Raw genomic sequence first — 23,154 nt, forward strand, 5'->3', positions numbered from 1 at the left:
CTAACATTCCAACTGTCCACGACATGGGAGGAAGCAATACCGGATGAAAGAAAAACTTGCATAGAGAAAGCAACGAAAGCATGTGAAGTAATCTGCAGTGTTATAGCTCCGAAAGACGGCGAAAAACTTTTTAAACCGATACACCAGCCTACCGCGAACGATCTTGATGAACCAACAGAGGATCTTATTGCCTTGATGTCCGCATATCGAGATGCCATGACAAAAAATGTTAAGATTCAAATACTCAGCATCTATGCTTATCGGTATACCATGAAGCTGTTACAGAAATTCCACGAGCCTTATGAAAAGATAAGTTTTGGACAAATAAAAAGGGCGAGATCGCATGCAAGAAAACGAGGGCCGGGGTCAAATGTCCCGAAAGTATTCAGCCATCGAGTACGTCTGGACACAAACAAAGTCGACCACTTTATAGATTTTGTAAACCGTCCTTATTTCTACCAAGACGTCGCCTTTGGAACGCGAACACTGACCTTAGATGGGGGAGGCAAAATAACAAGGCCCAACGTAATCCGGACCGTGACTAGATCAACCATTACCTTCAACATTGCGAAGAAGAATCATTTGAACCGGCTAGCCGCTTAACCCTTTGTCGCATTCTTGAAGTGAGAGAGGCTTCACAGCAGAAGTCTCTCTACTGTCCCTTTTATCAGACAAAAGGGACAACAATATTTCTTCTTGTAACTGAATCAATTAAGCTTTTACTGTGCAAGTCTTAGTTAATTTTTTTTCCGAAAATTCTTTGGCATGTTGAGTTTTTTCGTATTTGTTATGTGACTTTGACCCGATGACACGAAACGGAGACGCTTAATTCGATAAAATATTTAAATAATCTAATTGTTTTCTTATAAACCCGCCAATCGAACACTGTCGAGCTCACTTAACTCACTCTCCATCAAGGAATAACCAAAGTTCGAGAAATCAAAATTCCAACTAGAATTCAAGGCTCGATCTTCAACTGTCCAGTCTGTCTCGGAATTCCCAGAAGAGAAAGCACATAGAATAACAAACCAAATACAGACTGAAATATGACCATTATGACTGATGCTAGTATTTTCATATATCGAACTTACGCTACTGACAACGTGTAGCACGGCCTATTATATTTGCGATTAGTGGTTGGTTGATTCATTACGCCTTAATAATGTACTATATGACCTACTATTACTAAAGTTGCTTAAGTTAAGGTATCTACACATTGACTGTACACATTTCACCGTATTCAAGCAAAAATAGCAATCAGTTTAGTCGTGATGGGAATTCGTAAACATGTAATTAAAATGTGGACTAGACGTAGACATAGACACCCTATTCTGGTTTTCGATTCCTCGGCTTTTGGAGTCCAATCCTCTTTTTCACAACTTATCTTTAAGGACTACCGTGTACTCTCGTCCCATACAGCGTAAAGGTCAATTCGTGAAGGACTTGCCCGCTGTAAAATGTAAATACTTAATTTTACCGGTAAAAAAAATGTTCCCTAAAAACGCAACTGTTGTATGTCGAATAAAGCACGTTTGGAAGGGCGAGACTAACAAAGGTTAGTGGCAAAGGTAAGTAAACTTAATGGTCTACACTTCCGTTCAGTTTTCCTGTAAATAAAGTACAAAAAAAGTTGCCTAATGGCATTTTTTATTATTTTTAAGCTTAATAATATCAATAATTATAACAAAATATTACAACAAGCAAATGCGACGACCTTTCTAAAGTCTCGCCTGTGACTATGCTTCTAATGAAAGCGTTGAAACGATTTATTTAGTAAATAAAAATTAAGGTTTGGCTGCTGAACTTTCAGGAATAATTATATTTCTGAAGATCTATTTATTGAAAAAGGAAGAAGACGAAGAAAAATAATTTTTTTCGGTTAAAAAAACATATTTTACTTCCGAGCGGCAAGTATTTGGAGAAATTTCCCGTCGAAGGAGCCGGTGTCACGCAACGCGAATTCTGCATCAATATGTAAATTTGAGTCGAAACCTTCAAGTCTGAATCGCGTTGTGCCACAAGTTTTATTGCATAAATTGATAAAATACCTCTTTATCTTTAACTAAAACATGTTTTTAAGTCTAGGTTAGGTGCCACTTTTAAGAATTTTGTGAAATTTCTGAGGCATATTTTGGTGTAGTTTGCTTACTTAATTGAATTACCAGAATAACGATAACCTGTTTTTGCTGATTACAGAGAAATACGGCTAAATCGTATTGGAACAGTAAGAAGAAGCAATATACTTCCAAATGAGTACAAATGGTCTAGGTTTTAACGGCCCGCAGTAGCTTTTAACGATCGTTAAAAACCTGAATAACAGCTTCTAAAATTTGCATATTTTAGCCGGTAATGGTCGTTCAGAGATGAAATGTTGATAATGGCAGTAAAATAAACTATTTCCTTATTCTAACTGCATTTTCGTTATAAGGATGGATAGTGGTATTGATGATATAAATATGAGGCAAAAGTGTTTTCGAGTCTGAAATCGAGTGGAACGCTTTTAGGGACATTGCCTTTTAAATCGCCAGTTGTGTCGCTGACAGGCTTAAGGCAACTTAACACAAAAATAAATGAATAAATGACTTTATTTAAGTATCTAAGTATTTAGCGCTGTAGCGCTAATTGGGGACACTATAAACCAGTGAAATAAATATAAAGATACCACTGTCATACTATGCCTCTTACAAAGATAGCAAGCGTGAATAGAGTTTGAGTTGCTAAATTGATGAATTAGGCGGTGTGGAGATCTTACCAAAACAACTCGTACTCGTGATTAAGTGCACTCGTTGCGCAAAAAGGAGTACGAAAGAGTGATCTAAGTCAAACTTACGTGGCATCATGATGCTTGAATCAGATGTATCTTTTTTAAAATTCAAAGTTGGATGTGTTGGTAATTCTGTACTTGGCGGCACTGTCTCTACAAAACAAAAAAGCAAATACATGGTTAAATATTGAGCCAGTTAAAAAAGAACGAAAGTCTCACATGTTCAACTTGTAACTGTGCTGTAAAAGACTACCTATATACTATTGTATGGCGTTCCATTGAGCCGGTCTTTTAATGCTGTTTAATACTACATTTAATATAAAGTCTCCAACCCTGGTTGGTGACACGCAACTGAGTTCGACATAAGGAGATCGACATTTTCAGTTAATACTTTCCGTCTGAGCACTAACAAAAAAGTTTCAAGAAAACGGAAATGTAGGCGATCAGACATTAAGGTTATTACAATGGCTTGTATTGCACTGCATAACACATGCATAAATAGAAACAACCTTGCAATTGAAGTGAATAAGCTTTATCTTGTCAGGAGGCACACAAATAGAACCCAAGATAAAAGGATTACTTAAGAAATAAGGCAAAAAATTGCAGGATGGTTGTGGTCGTTACAGTGATATAAAATACCACCCTGAGTTTGACTCTTAACTTATCATTCATAAAACACACAAAACAGTAAAGGTTACATCATGTGGACTTCTACCATTTCATTTCGTTTTTAATATCATAGGAACAAGATCCCAAGAAACAACTTACATATACACTCGATTGCAAAAACGTTGACACCTAAGAAGCATCAACTATGAACAATGAGACCGAACGGATTTGTTGGTTGACACTTTAAGGAAAGCTTGGACAGTTTCCATCATTCACCACGTGCAACTAATTTTGGTTATCAACCGTCGCACGAGAATAGAATATTATGCGGTAATTCTCTCATCATTTTATTCTTTTTGCAGCGAGGAGCAGTCGTTCATGCTTTGCACTATTTGCCACCTTGCCGTTGTTTGACTTTTAGGCATCCTCGAGTTCTTTTTGAGGATTTGAGCAGTTTCATGTCCTGTTTTGTTTTGTTGTTGTAGTTTTAACTTGAAGGTAAAGCCATATAATAAATCCTTTATTGACCAAGCTTGTTCGGTCAAGATGGCTGGATATTGGCCTCGTTCTTTTTTTGTGTTTTTATGAACCTCGACTTCGTCTCGGTCCATAAAAACGCAAAAAAAGAACTTGGCCAATATCCAGCCATCTTGACCTCACGCTTGGTCAATAACCCATATATCCTTTCTTAAGCCATTTGAATGTCTGTCTCAACTGGTCTATAGATAAAGCAGAATCATCTCGGCCTTCGAAACCTTCGAACTCTAGCTAAAACTCGTCTCGAATCTTATTGAACGCAGCCTCGTGTGAACTTTTCTATTCCAATGCTCATTCGAAGCCAAAACACTAGCAACTGACTTTAATCTTGCTCGGACCATGACTTGATTTTCGCTTTATAAACCATCATTCCCTTTCCCAGACATGCAACCGAGATGCAACCGAGATGCAACCGTTTGTTCGTCTGATGTAAATTTAACTCGGACTTTGGACGACTTATCCGTCTAGACGAACAAATCGACCTCACAATATCGTCTTCAGTAATAGACGAACAAATCGACGGACTAACTTAAAATAAATACATAAATAAATAAATGACTTCATTTAAGTATCAAAGTATAGAGTGTGTGCACGGCGGCCATGTTGGAGGACTAAGACAAAAGAATATGTTTGCATAAAAATAGAATATATTTCCCAAAGGAAAATCATTGTAATGTTTTGGTCCTCCAACATGGCCGTCGTGCACACACTCTATATAGCGCTGTAGCGCTTATTGGGGACACTATAAACCAGTGAAATAAATATGCAAACTGAAAATAACATTGTTAAAAATCCCAACTGGTGGGAGGCAAATCAGTTGGCTATTTACAAAGCGTGGCCTTGGAGCGGGACTTGAACCAGGGGCCTCCAGACTACACGTCCGGCGCCCCTAACCACTAGAGGCCACGCCGCCTGCCACTTGTCCGTCTCTAGTGTGAAAGCGGCTAAATAAACAGCCATTCAGGCTGGTGGACGATGTTTAGCACGATTAGTTTTACAAACTGTTTCCGGTAAATTTGACACAGCTACATACAAACATAATCCGAATGTTGTAATGAACCGGAAAATGAAGCACAACTAAGGTCATCCACGACTCAGTACTTGGCGAGCAAAACCCTCCAATCTCCATGTTTACGACTTATTCCGGTATGAAAATCATGAAACTATATTGCTTTACAATAAATCCACATTTTTGACAATCAAGGACAAGAGGGTTGGGACAAATTTGCATTTACGATGTCTTCGTGCGGATATTCTACAATACCGAAAGAAGATTTCGCCGTTGATGAAACTTTATTTATTGCGAAATACGGGAAGAAAACTTTTCTGTTAATGAAACTTCAATAATTATGAAATATTCTCCTTATATCCAGAGGAAAAACTTTCGCCGTGAATGTAATTCAGTAACTACGAATATTGAGTTTCCCTATAGAGCCAAACCTTTCCGGTCGTTAATGATATTTCGATAACTGCGGGATGAGCGTTTGTATTATGTACAGAGTTGCTTATTTGCGAAATTTTATTTCTCTTTAAAGAATATTAAAACTGCAAAAATGTCATTTATCACTGTGTACCGCTTTAGGTCTGGTGGAATCACCTCTGTAGTATCCATTATAATAAAGTTTCGATATAATGCGCGCGCTGATTGGTTGAAACAGCGTGCTTTATCAGATTACAGATGCACGGAGCAACGGTGTCACGCCATGAGCCCTTTTGTGAAATTCCTGGACTTCTCTCAGCTCGGTTTTATTTATTTATTATTATTATTGTTTTTCGATCCTGACGTCTTTTATAACCTAGAAAACGAAAACGAGCTCTTAGCTTCAATGGATATAGACCATCCTGTGCGCATACAAGGTAAAAAACGGTACAAATAACACGGTGATTAAAAGTGACGTTTCCGAAGAAGTTACAGAAGTTAGCGACTAAAACACAGAGCCAAGTAGAAAAATAAACAAACAGAGATTTGCAAACTTGTCAACCACCGAAATTGACGAAATTACATCGAGGGCAGAGACGAAAAACACCAAAGATAACATAAAATGGACAGCTCAAGTTTTCGAACGAAAGATGTAAAAATGTCACAAGCTTCAAAACAGTGTTAAAAGATCCCGTCAACGTTCGTTAGCTGTATTCTCGGACAAAAAAATGAAACAAAAAAAAATGAGAAAACTGAAAATTGAATTAGCTAGCGAATACACAAATATATAACCTTACAAGATCCTTACATTTTCGGTGCAAGTTCTATCACGCCGCATCATAGCCACCTCCGCTCACCGCAGTGAAGCAAGCCTCAGAAGTTACAACGCTCGCCCTTCGAGTGAACAACTAACAGCTTGTTCAAATATCCTCTCCGGAGCATTGAGTGGGAGGCCACAGCAGTCACAGCAGCTCTTTTCCAAACGGTGCCAACAGTTCCAGCAATCCTCTTGCCTAGTGAATTCGACTGTTGTTCATTCACAAAACACAGCGCAGCAGTTGGTTTATTTCCGGCCGCAAACTTTAAGCGGTTTGTTTCCGAATTGCCATGTTCTGCATATTAGTGACGTCCAGATTTTCATTAGCCACAAATCCACCGGATTTCAATGAACATTTTAGTTTTCCATCCTGGTTTTTAAATGGCAAAACTGAAGAAGCGGTGACGCTGCTGGCGTTACATTCGAACTGAGCAAAGTTTGTAAACTTTGATGCCGTGTTTTGACATGTCTGACAGCTTTCGTCTTGTTCAACCAATCAAATCATTTGAAACATTCTAACAAGGATTGTGATTGGCTTATTTTAGCGTGCTTCATCAGAGTACAGATGCACGCTCATGCCATATCTGTTCGTTCGGAAAATGAAGTTTGTCTTGAAAATGAGAGTGAATGCGGGGGGAAATAAAAGAATTCTTTATCATAAAACAAATAAAGAAGCCTTGACTATGCTCTGTTCTGTTGTAAAGCACTTAGGAAGCGGCTAGCGTCTCGAGTTTTAACCCCTACACTTCTTTCGTGCTCTAGCCGCTTCCTAAGTGCTTTACAACAGAACAGAGCACAGTCGAGGCTTCTTTATTTGTTAAGTAGTATTAACACGGTATCTGAAACTGAGAATTCTCAAGATCCCCGGCAGATGAAAGTCAAATGTCGCCAAAGATATAAAAGTCCAAGAAATTCTTTAAGAAAGGTTAAGGATACCAAATACTTGGGAATCTGAACTTTATACAGTCTCATATTTTCAATTTCAATAACATTTGAGTTTTCATTTGTAAGGCGTTAACAGATATGGAGAAAACTTGGACCCAAAACCACGTGCGATCCACTCAATGAAAAGCAACCCTTCTGGACCTCCATTATTCCCCAGTATCTCTGTTAATTTTTAGCGAAATCGGATTTCAAACGTTCCTGACATTATGTGACTATATATGGCCATCTTAAGCGTTAAATATTTTTCGTTCGTTTGAGCAGATTGAATCAGATGGAAATGATAATTAACATCACACTTCCAAACCACCTTGACGGACTTTTGTTTTGTTTCAAGAATTGTAAATTAATTTGAGAAGTAGTTTTCTTAAATTTTCTCGTTGTGAGCTCCCTGAAGTGAGAAACAGGAAAATGAAACAGGTATCGAATCTCGAAATTTACTGATCGTATTGCCACCTTACTTGGTATCACTGTTGGTTTTCACGAATTCGGTGACACAGCCGTTTAATTTTAAGCCATGACTTTGTGGAAATAATCCACAGGCATAAAAGTATAGTAGTATGTTCCGCCAAGGATGTTTCAATTAGACAATGTTTGTAAATAAGACATATCACGCGCTAGACGTACGCTTCAAACAGCCGCTTTCAAACTTAAATTTTCAACCTTTCGTTTGTGGAACTATGAATATAACCGACAATAGACCTAAACTAATCTAGCTAAAATAGAATGTTCAGTTCATATGTAGAACTTTCGTTTACTTACCCATTCGTGACATTCGTTCAGCACACTGTTCGCCACAGCGGTTGGCAACGTTTGTCTCATCAAGACTTCGAATAATCGAACTTTTCCCCACGAAAAAGGAAAACAAGGCTAAGATCACCAAAATCGTGAAAAATGCCAACCTTTTCAGAGCACGTCTATATTTCCTTCCCATATTTAGAGCAGGTCAGTTCTGTTAAGGCATTACAAACCATTTTTTGAGCTACACATATTGTCATACTGTATGGTCGAACGTGACAGTACGGGTCATATTGTCGTCAGCAGAGAGGATGCTTGCTGATACTTGTCTGGTTTCCATAGTGAAAATATTGTTTGTAATTTTGGTGTTTTTTTTTTGTCGAAAATTTTGATAACTTGGCTTTCAGATTTGAATTCTCTGTGACACAGGCAGATAAGAGACATATTATTAATTTCTAGTTGTTTAAAGCATAAGGACAAACAGGACCCTAATGGGTGCACGTGCTTGCGGCTACGAGTGTTACACTATGTGATAATCACTTGCATATTCATGTATGTACCTTTGTGTGTATTAATCATATGCACTTGCACCTAACACCTTTTGCTGTTCATTATGAGAAAATATGCATCTATTTGCGTAAAATGGCGACCAATTGCGCGAAGATACATTCATTAGCGCCAAACGACGAACATTTGCGCTTAACTCAGATTCAATAACGATGTTTGCATTTTTATCAACATTCAAAAACACTTTTGGGCATTCTTATGCGTCATTCGACATACAAAGGAGAAAAATATACTTTCATTTGCGCTAATATTCAAGTCATTAACACCATCTTGAAAGTCAATAGAGGTAATAGACAAACATTAACGTGCATAAATCATTATTAATATTAATGAATGTATCTTCGCGGATTTGGTCGCCATTTTACGCAAATGAATGCGTATTTTCTCGTAATGAACAGCAAAAGGTGTAATATCACTATACAGCATTGTCACGCACGTATCCAGATAGTGTGTATTTAAAATATAGAACAACAACAACACTTTATTTAAAGCTGGTTTCCATATGATCGCGGATCGCAGATCGCAGATCGCAGATCGCAATAAGGTCTGCGATCGTCTGCGATCATATGGAAACCAGCCTTTAGATAGAACATGGTTCTATCTTCTGCGATCGTCTGCGATCGCGATCGCAGGATCGCAGACGATCGCAGAAGTAGTTTCATATGATCGCAAACGATCGCAGACCTTATTGCGATCTGCGATCTGCGATCCGCGATCATATGGAAACCAGCCTTTAAGCAGACAGTTACAAGGTGGTTATATACCTACCCGCAAATAGCTAGTCGAGGCGGGTAGGTATGTCTATACTAAACTAAATACAAATAAATTTAGTCTTTACAAATTGACTAAAATAAAAGTTAAATAAGTAGTAAACAAATAAGTGACGCAAAAAGGATTCGCTAGCTGATAGAAATTAAAGATTGTTACAAATTTACAAGCTTTTGAAGTAAATTTCATATGAAGTTTTCAACGTGATACCAAACAATAAACACGAGAAACAGCAATGATGAATTTTAAAAGTAATGACACTCAGATCGTGACTATATTCAGCGATCGTTGTTAGCAGTAATTACTCAAGCGGCGATTGTTATGTGCTTCATTTCAATGGAAAACAATACACCGTATTCACAAATCGTGGACGCGCGGGAAAAACTGGCACTAGGCATCAAAACGAGGCGTTTTGGGATGAGCAAAAAAAATCATTTTCCAGTGCTGTCCAAGCTCACAGGGAGACTATTCAGCGGATAAGCTCTTTGATAGCAAGTTTTTCAGATCCGAGCAAGAGAGCTCTAGTGTTTCTTGGCTTCTCTCTTGTAGCAATCTCAAATGCAAAGTAGACACTAAAGGAAACAAAGCGGTTTGATTTTTTGTTTCCGAAGGATTCAACCTTCGAGCGGAATGGCTAGAGAAAGTGCAAATGGATACAGATACTACAAAGGTTTCTTGCCTGAATGAGGAACTGTGTGATCCGTAAAAGAGCGACTAGAGAATACTACATTGTGGCTAAGAAATACTAGAAGTTTAACGTCGGTTCAGTAGAAATCATTACCTGAAAATTTGCATATATAATTTGTCGGAAGATGATTTTCAATGACGTGCATCAATCTTTCCCATGCATGATTTCTTTTATTCACATTCACATTCACATTTATTTCATAATCCTTAATAAACAATAAACATTTCCACCCGCAAATAGCAGGTGCTAGTCGAGGGGGGCGGAGAGAAAGGGGGACAGCAGTTAGTAATAAATTACGTAAGTAAATAACATATACAAACGTAAATACATAACATTTACAAAATCAACCACTTTTAATAAGTAAATTATAAATTATACTAAACTCATTGTAAAACTAAACTAATTTTTTCTTGAAACTAAACTAAATGAGATTTTCAGTATCGACTTTATAAATTAAACTGTGTATCCTTCCGATAGTTCGCTATTTTTTAAGCAGTATGGGCGATTCATCATAATCGTCCTCGGCCTCTAATAACGAAAATAACATGTCATTGATATGTTTTTTGAAAGCTCTCTTGTGGAGTTGACGGAGTTTATCACAAGGGGAATTCCAAAGCTTAGCACCGAACCTAGCAAAAGAACCTTGGTTTTGATTCAGTCTCGATGGGTTAATATAAAAATTGTCGGAGGAAGAGAACCTGGTCTCATGATTATGCTCGAGGAAGATCACCTAAAATCCACAAACCATTCAAGTCTAAGCTCACCTCTTGCTTCCCTTTAAACTATTCTTCCAGTACTTTCTCTTTTTCTCCTTTTGCTTTCGTTTTTCAAGGCATTAAAACTGTTCACACTAATAAGGTTGGCTTCTCTTGCAGATTTTCAAAGGTTTTGTGCTCGGAACTTCCAACTAGTAGTAATCACGGAACCCTAGCTTGAATTGCGTCCTTTTGTAGATTCATTTTCGTTCCTTCAAGCCTTTGTAGAAGAATCATGTTAGAATGAAGATCTTTACAACCTCCTTTTGTATTCCCTGTAGCGGACATTGCGCTCAAAGGTTTGAAACAAAAACTCTAGCTGATTTCGGTTCTTATGAGTATCTATTTTGCATTTGAGATTGCTACAAGAAGCAAACCAATAAATAAGAAACACTAGAACTCCCGTTGACTCCCGTATTTCAGGATATAATCAATATCAACCACTTTCCATGAATCGTTCGCTTGTTGGAGTCAAAACTTTCGAATCTGTGAATAAAAAAGCGACACTGGGCAAGTGAAATTCCAGTTTGCGTGATTTGAAATGACAGCTTTAATTTTATTGACGGTTTACGGAAATAATCCGAAGATAAAACCTTTTCCTAACAATACAAACGAGGCTGGATTTCTCAAAGATTGAAATACGGACTGTTATCAGATTCTTCCTTTTCTTTCGCTTAAATTGCGCGAAGCTTTTGTCGCACTGACGTACTTTGTTAAGTGACAAATAAACCAAACCGCGTGTTATGGAGGTGATTTCAATCTAGTCGAATTTCATGCAGCGCGCGTGTAATTCAAGATGCGAGTAATATCCATCAGTATTAACACGGTATTTGAAAGAATTCTCAAGATCCACGGCAAATGAAAGTCAAATGCCGCCAAAGATATATAAGTCCAAGAAAGTCTTAGTTTATGAAAGGTTAATAAATACTTGGGAATCTGAACTTTGTAGTCTCATATTTTCAATTTCAATAATATTTGAGTTTTCATTTGAAAGCCGTTAACAGATATGGAGAAAACTTGAACACAAACCACGTGCGATCCACTCAATGAAAAGCAACCCTTATGCACCTCCATTATTCCCCAGTATCTGTGTTAATTTTTAGCGGAATCCGATTTCAAACGTTCGTGACATTATATGAATATACATAATTGGCCGTGTATCCTCCGCGACCTAAGCGTTAAATATTTTTCGTTCGTTTGAGCAGATTGAATCAGATCGAAAATCACAATTGTAAACCACCTTGACCGACTTTTGTTTTGTTTCAAGAATTCTAAATTAATTTGAGAAGTAGTTTTCTTAAATTCGTCTGGTTGTGAGCTCCCTAAAGTGAGAAACAGGAAAATGAAACAGGTATTGAATCTCGAAATCTACTGGTCGTATTGCCACCTTAATTGGTATTACTGTTGGTTTTCACGAATTCGGTCACAAAGCCGTTTAATTTTAAGCCATGACTTTGTGGAAATAATCCACAGGCATAAAAGTATAGTAGTATGTTCCGCCAAGGATGTTTCAATCAGACAATGTTTGTAAATAAGACATATCACGCGCTAGACGTACGCTTCAAACAGCCGCTTTCAAACTTAAATTTTCAACCTTTCGTTTGTGGAACTATGAATATAACCGACAATAGACCTAAACTAATCTAGCTAAAATAGAATGTTCAGTTCATAAGTAGAACTTACCCATTCGTGACATTCGTTTAGCACACTGTTCGCCACAGCGGTTGGCAACGTTTGTCTCATCAAGACTTCGAATAATCGAACTTTTCCCCACGAAAAAGGAAAACAAGGCTAAGATCACCAAAATCGTGAAAAATGCCAATCTTTTTAAAGCACGTCTATATTTTCTACCCATATTTATAGCAGGTCAGTTCTGTTAAGGCATTACAAACCATTTGAGCTACACATATTGCCGTACTGTATGGTCGAGCGCGACAGTACGGGTCACATTGTTGTCAGCAGAGAGGATGCTTGCTGATACTTGTCTGGTTTCCATAGTGAAAATACTGTTTGTAATTTTGGTGTTTTTTTTTTTGTCGAAAATTTTGATAACTTGGCTTTCAGATTTGAATTCTCTGTGACGCAGGCAGATAAGAGACATATATTATTAATTTTTAGTTGTTTAAGATCAAAGCATAAGGACAAACAGGACCCTAATGGGTGCACGTGCTTGCGACTACAAGTGTTACACCATGTGATAATCATTTGCATATTCATGTAAGCACCTTTGTGTGTATTAATCATGTGCACTTGCACCTTAATATCACTGTACAGCATTGTCACGCACGTATCCAGATAATGTGTATTTATTGAAGCAGACAGTTACAAGGTGGTTATATACCTACCCGCAAATAGCTGAAGCTAGTCGAGGTATGTCTATACTAAACTAAATACAAATAAATTTAGTCTTTACAAATTGACTAAAATAAAAGTTAAATAAGTAGTAAACAAATAAGTGACGCAAAAAGGATTCGCTAGCTGATAGAAATTAAAGGATTGTTACAAATTTACAAGCTTTTGAAGTAAATTTCATATGAAGTTTTCAACGTGATACCAAACAATAAACACGAGAAACAGCAATGATGAATTTTAAAAGTAATGACACTCAGATCGTGACTATATTCAGCGATCGTTGTTAGCAGTAATTACTCAAGCGGCGATTGTTATGTGCTTCATTTCAATGGAAAACAATACACCGTATTCACAAATCGTGGACGCGCGGGAAAAACTGACACTAGGCATCAAAACGAGGCGTTTTGAGATGAGCAAAAAAAATCATTTTCCAGTGCTGTCCAAGCTCACAGGGAGACTATTCAGCGGATAAGCTCTTTGATAGCAAGTTTTTCAGATCCGAGCAAGAGAGCTCTAGTGTTTCTTGGCTTCTCTCTTGTAGCAATCTCAAATGCAAAGTAGACACTAAAGGAAACAAAGCGGTTTGATTTTTTGTTTCCGAAGGATTCAACCTTCGAGCGGAATGGCTAGAGAAAGTGCAAATGGATACAGATACTACAAAGGTTTCTTGCCTGAATGAGGAACTGTGTGATCCGTAAAAGAGCGACTAGAGAATACTACATTGTGGCTAAGAAATACTAGAAGTTTAACGTCGGTTCAGTAGAAATCATTACCTGAAGATTTGCATATATAATTTGTCGGAAGATGATTTTCAATGACGTGCATCAATCTTTCCCATGCATGATTTCTTTTATTCACATTCACATTCACATTTATTTCATAATCCTTAATAAACAATAAACATTTCCACCCGCAAATAGCAGGTGCTAGTCGAGGCGGGCGGAGAGAAAGGGGGACAGCAGTCAGTGATAAATTACGTAAATAAATAACATATACAAACGTAAATACATAACATTTACAAAATCAACCACTTTTAATAAGTAAATTATAAATTATACTAAACTCATTGTAAAACTAAACTAATTTTTTCTTGAAACTAAACTAAATGAGATTTTCAGTATCGACTTTATAAATTAAACTGTGTATCCTTCCGATAGTTCGCTATTTTTTAAGCAGTATGGGCGATTCATCATAATCGTCCTCGGCCTCTAATAACGATAATAACATGTCATTGATATGTTTTTTGAAAGCTCTCTTGTGGAGTTGACGGAGTTTATCACAAAGGGAATTCCAAAGCTTAGCACCGAACCTAGCAAAAGAACCTTGGTTTTGATTCAGTCTCGATGGGTTAATATAAAAATTGTCGGAGGAAGAGAACCTGGTCTCATGATTATGCTCGAGGAAGATCACCTAAAATCCACAAACCATTCAAGTCTAAGCTCACCTCTTGCTTCCCTTTAAACTATTCTTCCAGTACTTTCTCTTTTTCTCCTTTTGCTTTCGTTTTTCAAGGCATTAAAACTGTTCACACTAATAAGGTTGGCTTCTCTTGCAGATTTTCAAAGGTTTTGTGCTCGGAACTTCCAACTAGTAGTAATCACGGAGCCCTAGCTTGAATTGCGTCCTTTTGCAGATTCATTTTCGTTCCTTCAAGCCTTTGTAGAAGAATCATGTTAGAATGAAGATCTTTACAGCCTCCTTTTGTATTCCCTGTAGCGGACATTGCGCTCAAAGGTTTGAAACAAAAACTCTAGTTGATTTCTGTTCTTATGAGTATCTATTTTGCATTTGAGATTGCTACAAGAAGCAAACCAATAAATAAGAAACACTAGAACTCCCGTTGACTCCTGTATTTCAGGATATAATCAATATCAACCACTTTCCATGAATCGTTCGCTTGTTGGAGTCAAAACTTTCGAATCTGTGAATAAAAAAGCGACACTGGGCAAGTGAAATTCCAGTTTGCGTGATTTGAAATGACAGCTTTAGTTTTATTGACGGTTTACGGAAATAATCCGAAGATAAAACCTTTTCCTAACAATACAAACGAGGCTGGATTTCTCAAAGATTGAAATACGGACTGTTATCAGATTCTTCCTTTTCTTTCGCTTAAATTGCGCGAAGCTTTCGTCGCGCTGATGTACTTTGTTAAGTGACAAATAAACCAAACCGCGTGTTATGGAGGTGATTTCAATCTAGTCGAATTTCATGCAGCGTGCGATAATTCAAGATGCGAGTAATATCCATCAGTATTAACACGGTATTTGAAAGAATTCTCAAGATCCACGGCAAATGAAAGTCAAATGCCGCCAAAGATATATAAGTCCAAGAAAGTCTTTACGAAAGGTTAACAAATACTTGGGAACCAGAACTTTGTAGTCTCATATTTTCAATTTCAATAATATTTGAGTTTTCATTTGAAAGCCGTTAACAGATATGGAGAAAACTTGAACACAAACCACGTGCGATCCACTCAATGAAAAGCAACCCTTATGCACCTCCATTATTCGAGGGTCTGGATGGGGGGGTACAAATGTCAGTTGTCAGTTAAATTTTAGGCTATTTGTCAGTTGTGAGTTAAATTTTGGGCCATTTGTCAGTTGTCAGTTAAATGGCTGTTAATAATTAAGTGCAGATTTTAATAGTTTCTCGAGGACCCAAATAAACTTAAACGTCATGTAAGACAGATAGGAGCGTACCCTGATAACCGGAAAAGTATTGTAAAAACTTGTTTCTGGTTAATGTTTAATTTTATGTTTACATTTTTGCAACAACAATCGTTTCTTTGGCCTCTCTACAAATCATCCCATGGCCAATCTACTAAGAACATACCTTACGAATCCAAGCGAAAATGGGCGCGTATTGGTCGGCCAGACCTTGAAACTGCGTCAGGTGAAATTTCCTCCTCAGTATCAGAGATATCGTTGTCTGAAGCTGTATCGTACTCGTCCTCTTCTTTCATGGCAGTCTCCGTTTCAGCGCTAATCTCTGCTGACGGAAGCGGTTGCATCAATTTTGTACTTTCAAAAGCCATGGTGGTCTTATGTAAGGTGGTGAACGTCTCATGTTTAAAATGGGAGATGGCGTGAATGTTCTCCACAACTGTTGTGGGTAACGTGCACAACTCAACCTCTTCAAGGTATTCCTTGTTAGTCGCAGCTATGCTGTCATGCAGCCGGCGCATTCCTTGTTCCAGAAGCGTAAGTTCGCTGCCTGTTTCCTCGAGCAAGCTTGGCAGCTCCATTTTCCACTGACCATCTGTGATTATCGCAAAATTTTCGCTTCTTCCTCCCTGCTTCGGTGCCATGCGTTAAAGTTTTAAATCAAACTCTCCAAGGCCGAATTTTATTGCCAGTTCTCTCCCAGGGGGGGTACTCGGGTAAATTAGTTACTGGGAGGTGCGAATGAGGCCAAATTTTGAAACCCGAAAAAAGTCCCGTCACGCTAAGGAAAACCCAAAAAAGTCCAGCAGCCAAAAACGTAACCCCAAAAAAGGTCCAAATTTTTTAAGCATCAAAAACAATAAAAGTCAAAAAAAAAAAAATCTTAAGGGCAAAAAAAGTCCACCAAAAAATTTCAAACCCGAAAAAAGTCCCAAGCTGAGAATTTCAAACCCAAAAAAGGTCTTCGCACGTCCCCACCCCTAATATACCCGAGTACCCCCCCCCCCCCTCTGGGAGTTCTCTCAGCCAGAGCAATGACAACAGATGCTTCTTTAGAGACTGAACTGTCTCTATTGTAGCTCATCGCAATTGATTGGAATACGGCTTCGGTGTCGTTCGAATACCGTATCCGAATCTTATCAACGCGGCAAAAGCTAGCAATCGCCTTTATTCGGCGCCGGAACGAGCGGACATGGTATAGACTCGGTGATATTGCTAGAGCGCGTTCCACGTAAATTTGGGTCATGTTAGAAAAAACTATTAACTAATATGAATTGTTAGTATAAAATATGACGCCCTACTCTGCTGTTGTTTATTATACACGTTTGTTTGTTGTTTGGTGATTTGGTATAAAATATATCAATTATTAGCCGAAAAACGTAGCAGCAGGTCTTTCGTCAGTTGTCAGTACCAACGAGTATAAATGTCAGTTGTCGGTTAAATTTTATGCTATTTGTCAGTTGTCAGTTAAAATTTTGGCTATTTGTCAGTTGTCAGTTAACCCCATCCAGACCCTCTTATTCCCCAGTATCTGTGTTAATTTTTAGCGGAATCCGATTTCAAACGTTCGTGACATTACATGAATATACATAATTGGCCGCGACCTAAGCGTTAAATATTTTTCGTCCGTTTGAGCAGATTCCATCATATCGAAATAATAATTAACATCATACTTCCAAACCACATTGACGGACTTTTGTTTTGTTTCAAGAATTGTAAATTAATTTGAGAAGTATTTTTCTTAAATTTGTCTCGTTGTGAGCTCCCTGAAGTGAGAAACAGGAAAATGAAACAGGTATTGAATCTCGAAAGCTACTGATCGTATTGCCACCATACTTGGTATTACCGATGGTTTTCACGAATTCGGTTACACAGCCGTTTAATTCTAAGCCATGACTCTTGGAAAATAATCCATAGGCCTAAAAGTATAATAGTATGTTCCGACAACGATATTTGAAGATTAAACGCTATCAATTAGACAATGTTTGTAAATAAGACACATCACGCGCTAGACGTACGCTTCAAACAGTCGCTTTCAAACTCAAACTTTCAACCTTTCGTTTGTGGAAAAAATAACCGACAATAGACCTAAAATAGAATGTTCGCTTGTTTACAAAGTTCAGTTACATTCACTTCAGTCTATCGACTGAAAAACTTGCGGTCTATTATCTCGTTATGAAATTTATATTTAGAAGTTTCATTTCATTGTCGCAACTGAACATTTCCGGTTTGAAACAAGATTTAGCGATTTAGCGATATAGCTGCCTGCCTGGCAGCCCTGGGCTTGACCTCAATTCTAATTCGGCAAGTTTAAATGTTCATATAATTTGGGAGAGCATGCGCGAGGCAGCCGAGTAGACAGCGTGGACAAACTGTCCGCCTAAGCCTTTAGTTTCTGAACACTTTATGGCTGAATCACCCGAGGTTTTGACACAGAAGAGAAGAAATAGGTCTTCCAATTCATCCACCAATTCACCAGATACAAAGAAACCCCGAAGCGAAGAAGATCACGACGGAGGTATCGACGAATCCACCGTAGTGGCACCAAGCATGGCGGAAAAGTTTCAAGATACGCTACAAGAAATACTTCAAAAGCTCGAGAACTCGACACCATCGAGCGGGCGGTAAAAAATGTTGAAGCTACTCTGTTGAATCTAGAAACGAGAACCCAAGCTCTAGAAAGTTTCCAAGCGGGTGCTACAAAAGATATCTCTGACCTGAAAGAGAGTACGAATTTCGCCGAAGAAATGTACAAGACAAAACTCCAAGGCATCAATAAACAGTACGACAACATTAACGCGAGGCTTCTAAACCTGGAGACAGAGAACCAGACGCTAAACAATACAATAAAAGAGCTGAAAACCAAGAACCTGTACCTTGAGGCGTACTCCCGGCGGGAGAACATTAAGTTTGAAAACATTAACGAATTCGAAGATGGCAGCGATAAAGAGGACGCCGAGCAGGTCCTCCGTAACTTTATGGATACCGAGTTGGGTTACATGGACGCGTTGACAGTGGAATTCCAAAGAGTTCACCGACTGGGAAAAAAGAAAGAGAATGAGCCAAGACCTATCCTTGCCAGATTTTTTGAGGTTCAAAGACTGCGAAAAGATTCTATCACTGGGAAGGCGTCTGAAAGACAGCAACTACAAGATGTACCAAGACCTACCACGCGAAATCGTCCAGAGGAGGAAAAAGCAAATGCCCATTTTCAAGAAAGCGGAGGAAAATAAAATTCCCGCGGCCTTCAGTAAGGCGCAACCAGATAAACTTTTCGTTAGAGGTAAGCTGTGGCCAGTAGGAAAAGCCTTAGAACTCTAAAGTAATCGGTAATAAGCATTGTTATTTCGGTCAATGTCAGCCGACTTAGGAAAACACTTGTTTATTTTAAGGGCATAAATTTTCTTTATTATATTGCTTCGTGTTTTCTTTCAAAATATTCAGTTTTAATAACGGCTTATGCGGACGACGTCCTGATTATAAACGACAGGCACCGACGCCGCGCATCCTAAAAGCGAAGTTTTATTGCACTTTAGTAAGCTATAAGTCTTTGTTGTTGTTTTTCTTTTTTCTCTGTTTAAGGTTTCTTTTGTCGATTTTCTTAGCTAAAACGCCAAGCCTCACTGCAAAAACTATTTTGTTTTGTGTGTGTTTATATGTGACTGTGATTTTTTATTTTAGCCACTGGTCTCGAAAATTTATTCCGCATGATATTTTGCATATTGAATTGTGCGCTTATTTAAGCTCTTGGTCTCTCGCACGGGTCACGCATCTTGATCTATACTACATTTCTTCAAAATTTGTGCACTAAGGATATTACGAAGGATAAGAGAGGAGGCCGTCCCACCACACATAAGAATTCTCTTAAAGAGGTTAAAGAAATTTGCGAGACCTGGGATGTTATTGACATATGGAGAACACTAAACCCAGAGGAAGAAAGATTCACTTGGCGTCAAAAGAACCCTAATATCCAATGCAGGCTTGATTTTTTCCTAGCGAGCCAGAGTTTAATGGGCAATATCAACACTGCAGACATTGTCCCTGGATATAAAACCGATCATTCAATGATAACTATGGAAATCACAACCAATTTTAACCCCAGGGGCCCAGGTCTCTGGAAATTAAACACATCTTTCCTGTCCGAAGACAATTATGTTAGCAAAATTAAAGATATTATTCAACAAACAAAAGATGAATATGCGAATGATCCTTATGTTGGTCCCTCTCTCCTATGGGAAATGATAAAATTAAAAGTGAGAGAAACATCACTAATTTATGCACGACAAAGGAAAAAAGAAAGGACCCATCAAGAAGAGGCAATTGAAAAGAATATAGCTTCGCTAGAAAGGGAACTGGAGGGTGAAAACATTAGTGAATTACAACGAGGAAAGGTCTTAGATATGCTGAAAATCAAAAAAGAGCAACAAGAAAACATTTTAGAATATCGAACAAAAGGCGCCATTTTAAGATCACTGTGCCGATGGTACAATGAGGGTGAGAAAAATAACAAATATTTTCTCAATCTTGAGAAACGACACTATAAACAAGGAACAATAAACCAGCTCAAAACAGATAATGGCGACGTAATTACAACGGACAATAAAATCTTACATGAGTGCTTCTCCTTTTATAAAAATTTGTACTCGACGCAGTTAACTGGCGTGCAGGATCCACACATAGCCAACCGCTTTTTTCCAAAAGAGAATAATGTACACCTATCGCAGGAAGAACAATTTTCGTGCGAGGGACTGCTAACAGAGAAAGAATTCTTTTCGTCCTTGAAGCAAATGGTGAACGGCAAAACTCCCGGAACAGACGGGCTACCGGTGAAGTTCTACAAAACTTTTTGGCATGATATTTCGGATGCTCTGATCGCTGCCCTTAACTTCGCATACGAGAACGGTCACCTGGCAATTACTCAGAGACGAGGGATTATAAAACTTATCCCAAAGAAAGAAGCAGACCTAAAAACCCTTAAAAATTGGCGACCTTTATCTTTACTAAATTGCGACTATAAAATAGCTGCGAAGTCAATTGCAAACAGAATCCAGTCAATTCTTCCGAAACTTGTCAATAACGATCAAACAGGATTTATTAAAGGAAGGTTCATTGGTGAAAACATACGACTGATTGACAGTGTCATAAATTACACCGCAAACAAAAACATTCCTGGTCTGATTTTGCTTTTAGATTTTGAAAAAGCATTTGACACACTAGAATGGCCTTTCATTGAAAAAACCTTACAACTCTATGGCTTTGGTCCTTCAATCCAGAAATGGATTAAAACTCTCTATAATGATATTGAAAGCTGCGTAATAAACAACGGGTGGACGAGCGACTGCTTTAAAATAGAAAGAGGCGTAAGGCAAGGCTGCCCCCTCTCCCCATATTTATTTGTTCTTTCGGTAGAAGTTTTAGCTAGCGCAATCCGAAGAGACCCGAATATAAAAGGCGTGTCAGTCGGCCAAAAAGAAATCAAATTAAGCCAATATGCAGATGATACCACTCTAATTCTCGATGGCACAAAGAGTGCACTAGAAAGTTCACTCGATGTTATTGGAAAATTTAGTAAAATATCTGGTCTTAAACTCAATAGCAAAAAGACTGAAGCGTTATGGATAGGTTCAAAGGCGAGAAGTCCAGAGGTTTTATGTCCAGAGAAAGGTTTTAAATGGCAGCAAATAAAAATCAAAACACTTGGAGTTTGGCTTTCAATAGACCCTGAAGAAACTGCGAATTTGAATTTACAAGAAAAAACGGAAAAAGTTCTGAATTTACTAAGAAACTGGCAATACCGAAGACTAAGCCTACTCGGGAAAATCACGATATTAAAAAGTCTAATCGCTTCACAGCTGGTTCATATCCTTTCTCCCCTCCAAACAAATGACCAAGCTATTAGAAAAATAAACAATGCTTTCTATCTTTTCCTCTGGGATGGGAAACCAGATAAGATTAAAAGAAATATTATGATCAATGAGTACAATAACGGCGGCCTAAAAATGATTGATCTTTTCTCGTTTAATAAATCCTTGAAAACTATTTGGATCAAAAAATATCTCGATAAAACAAATTTAGGAAAATGGAAACTTTTCTTCGATTTGGAACTCAGTAGATATGGTGGAGAGGCTGTGTTCCTAGGCAACCTGGACAAGACAGATACTAAGCGCTCTTTTCAAACTTCCGATACATTCATCAATGAGATATTGCAGATCTGGGCTGAGGTTAATCATACCGACAATATACTCTCCTTGCAACATTACAATGAGCAACCTCTCTGGAATAATTCTCTGATTAGAATTGATCGCAAACCTGCTTTTATTCGACAATGGCTCAAGGAAGGAATTTTGTCGATGGAGCACCTTAAGAAAAACCCAACCACATTCCTTTCCTATAAAGAGTTCCAAACCAAATATTCACTTAAACCCTGCTTTCTCGCTTTTAACGGAATCATCTCAACACTGAAATCCCTGAGGGAACGATTCAAAAACAATATAATCAATATTGAAAAAGAAGATGTCAAGCCTTTCAACAAATCATTCTTGGTGACGAAAAAACCCAGCAACTTAGTTTATAGAAACCTTGTAGCACTTAAGAGTGAGAAGCCGCTAAGTTCTCAAGCGAAATGGCAGAACGATTGTAAACTAGAAGATGAAATTGATTGGAAAAAAACTTTTCAACTGGCAAGAACGTGCACAAAAAGCACCAAGATTATTATTTTCCAATTTAAACTTCTCCATCGACGTCTTGCAACAAACTCCTTTCTATTTAAAATTTCAACTAGAGATAACGATCGTTGCACTTTCTGTGGAGGAGAAACCGAAACTTTGCTTCATATTTTCTGGAATTGCACGTTAACTTCTCTTTTTTGGAAAAGTATATTCAACTGGCTACGTGCTTGCTCACTAATTCAGAACGAAAACCTTGACATGATCACTGCCTTAGGCCTTAGCCCTGACACCTCAGATGCTAAGCTCCAAATTAATTTTTGCTGTTTGATGAGCAGATATCACATTTGGCTTCGCAAAATGAAAAACGAAATTCCCAACTTTCCACAATTTCTACGTTTTCTGAAGAAAACCTATGAAATTGAGAATAACGGTTCCAACGACCCTCCTGAAAAATGGAAACCTCTCCTTGATCACCTTTAACTTAAGATATATGACAATTCTAAATACGGTTAAGGTGCGTGCCTTTTGCTACTTATTTTGCAAATCTAATCTAATAAAACGTCGGAGACCTTCTCAAGCTAGATCAAATAAGAGTACACTTAATAATTGTCCTTTTCGCACTTGTTTATTTATGTCTTATTTCATGCTCATTTTCAAGTTTTTTATATACTTTTTTTCAATGACCAGTAATACATTGTTCTTTGTTTTGCTTTAATGCAACTTTCGCCTCTTTTCCTTTTTTCCCCTTACATCTGTTAAAAAAGTGAAAGTAAAAGAGTATTGTAGTGTAAGTGATTTGTAACTAATGTTAAAAGTAATGTACTTTGTTTGTAAGTAGTGTTTTGTTTGGAATAATAATAAAATAA

At 37.9% G+C, this 23,154-nt stretch overlaps 1 protein-coding gene across 11 annotated transcripts in view; it reads right to left on the reverse strand.

Annotated features, from left to right (window-relative positions):
* LOC146484260 (alpha-1,6-mannosyl-glycoprotein 4-beta-N-acetylglucosaminyltransferase-like) overlaps positions 1-23,154 on the reverse strand; it is a 33,640-nt gene that overhangs the window by 10,164 nt on the left and 322 nt on the right. The window contains exons 1-2 of one of the 11 annotated variants that reach the window (XM_085105033.1): positions 12,289-12,735; positions 2,831-2,917 (exon numbers count right to left, since the gene is read on the reverse strand). The exons of 2 other annotated variants lie outside the window; for them this stretch is intronic. In XM_085105033.1, coding sequence (XP_084961159.1) covers positions 2,831-2,917; positions 12,289-12,460 — 259 coding nt within the window. In that variant the 5' untranslated portion in view covers positions 12,461-12,735. Of the gene's footprint in view, positions 1-2,830; positions 2,918-6,138; positions 6,745-7,851; positions 8,241-12,288; positions 12,736-23,154 lie in introns of those variants that run through there. 8 more of the 11 variants (XM_085105032.1, XM_085105038.1, XM_085105042.1 and 5 more) reach the window with 8 other exon arrangements.

Source organism: Pavona decussata, unplaced genomic scaffold (assembly GCF_977016875.1).
Source record: "Pavona decussata unplaced genomic scaffold, jaPavDecu1.1 SCAFFOLD_36, whole genome shotgun sequence".
Lineage (NCBI taxonomy): Eukaryota > Metazoa > Cnidaria > Anthozoa > Scleractinia > Agariciidae > Pavona > Pavona decussata.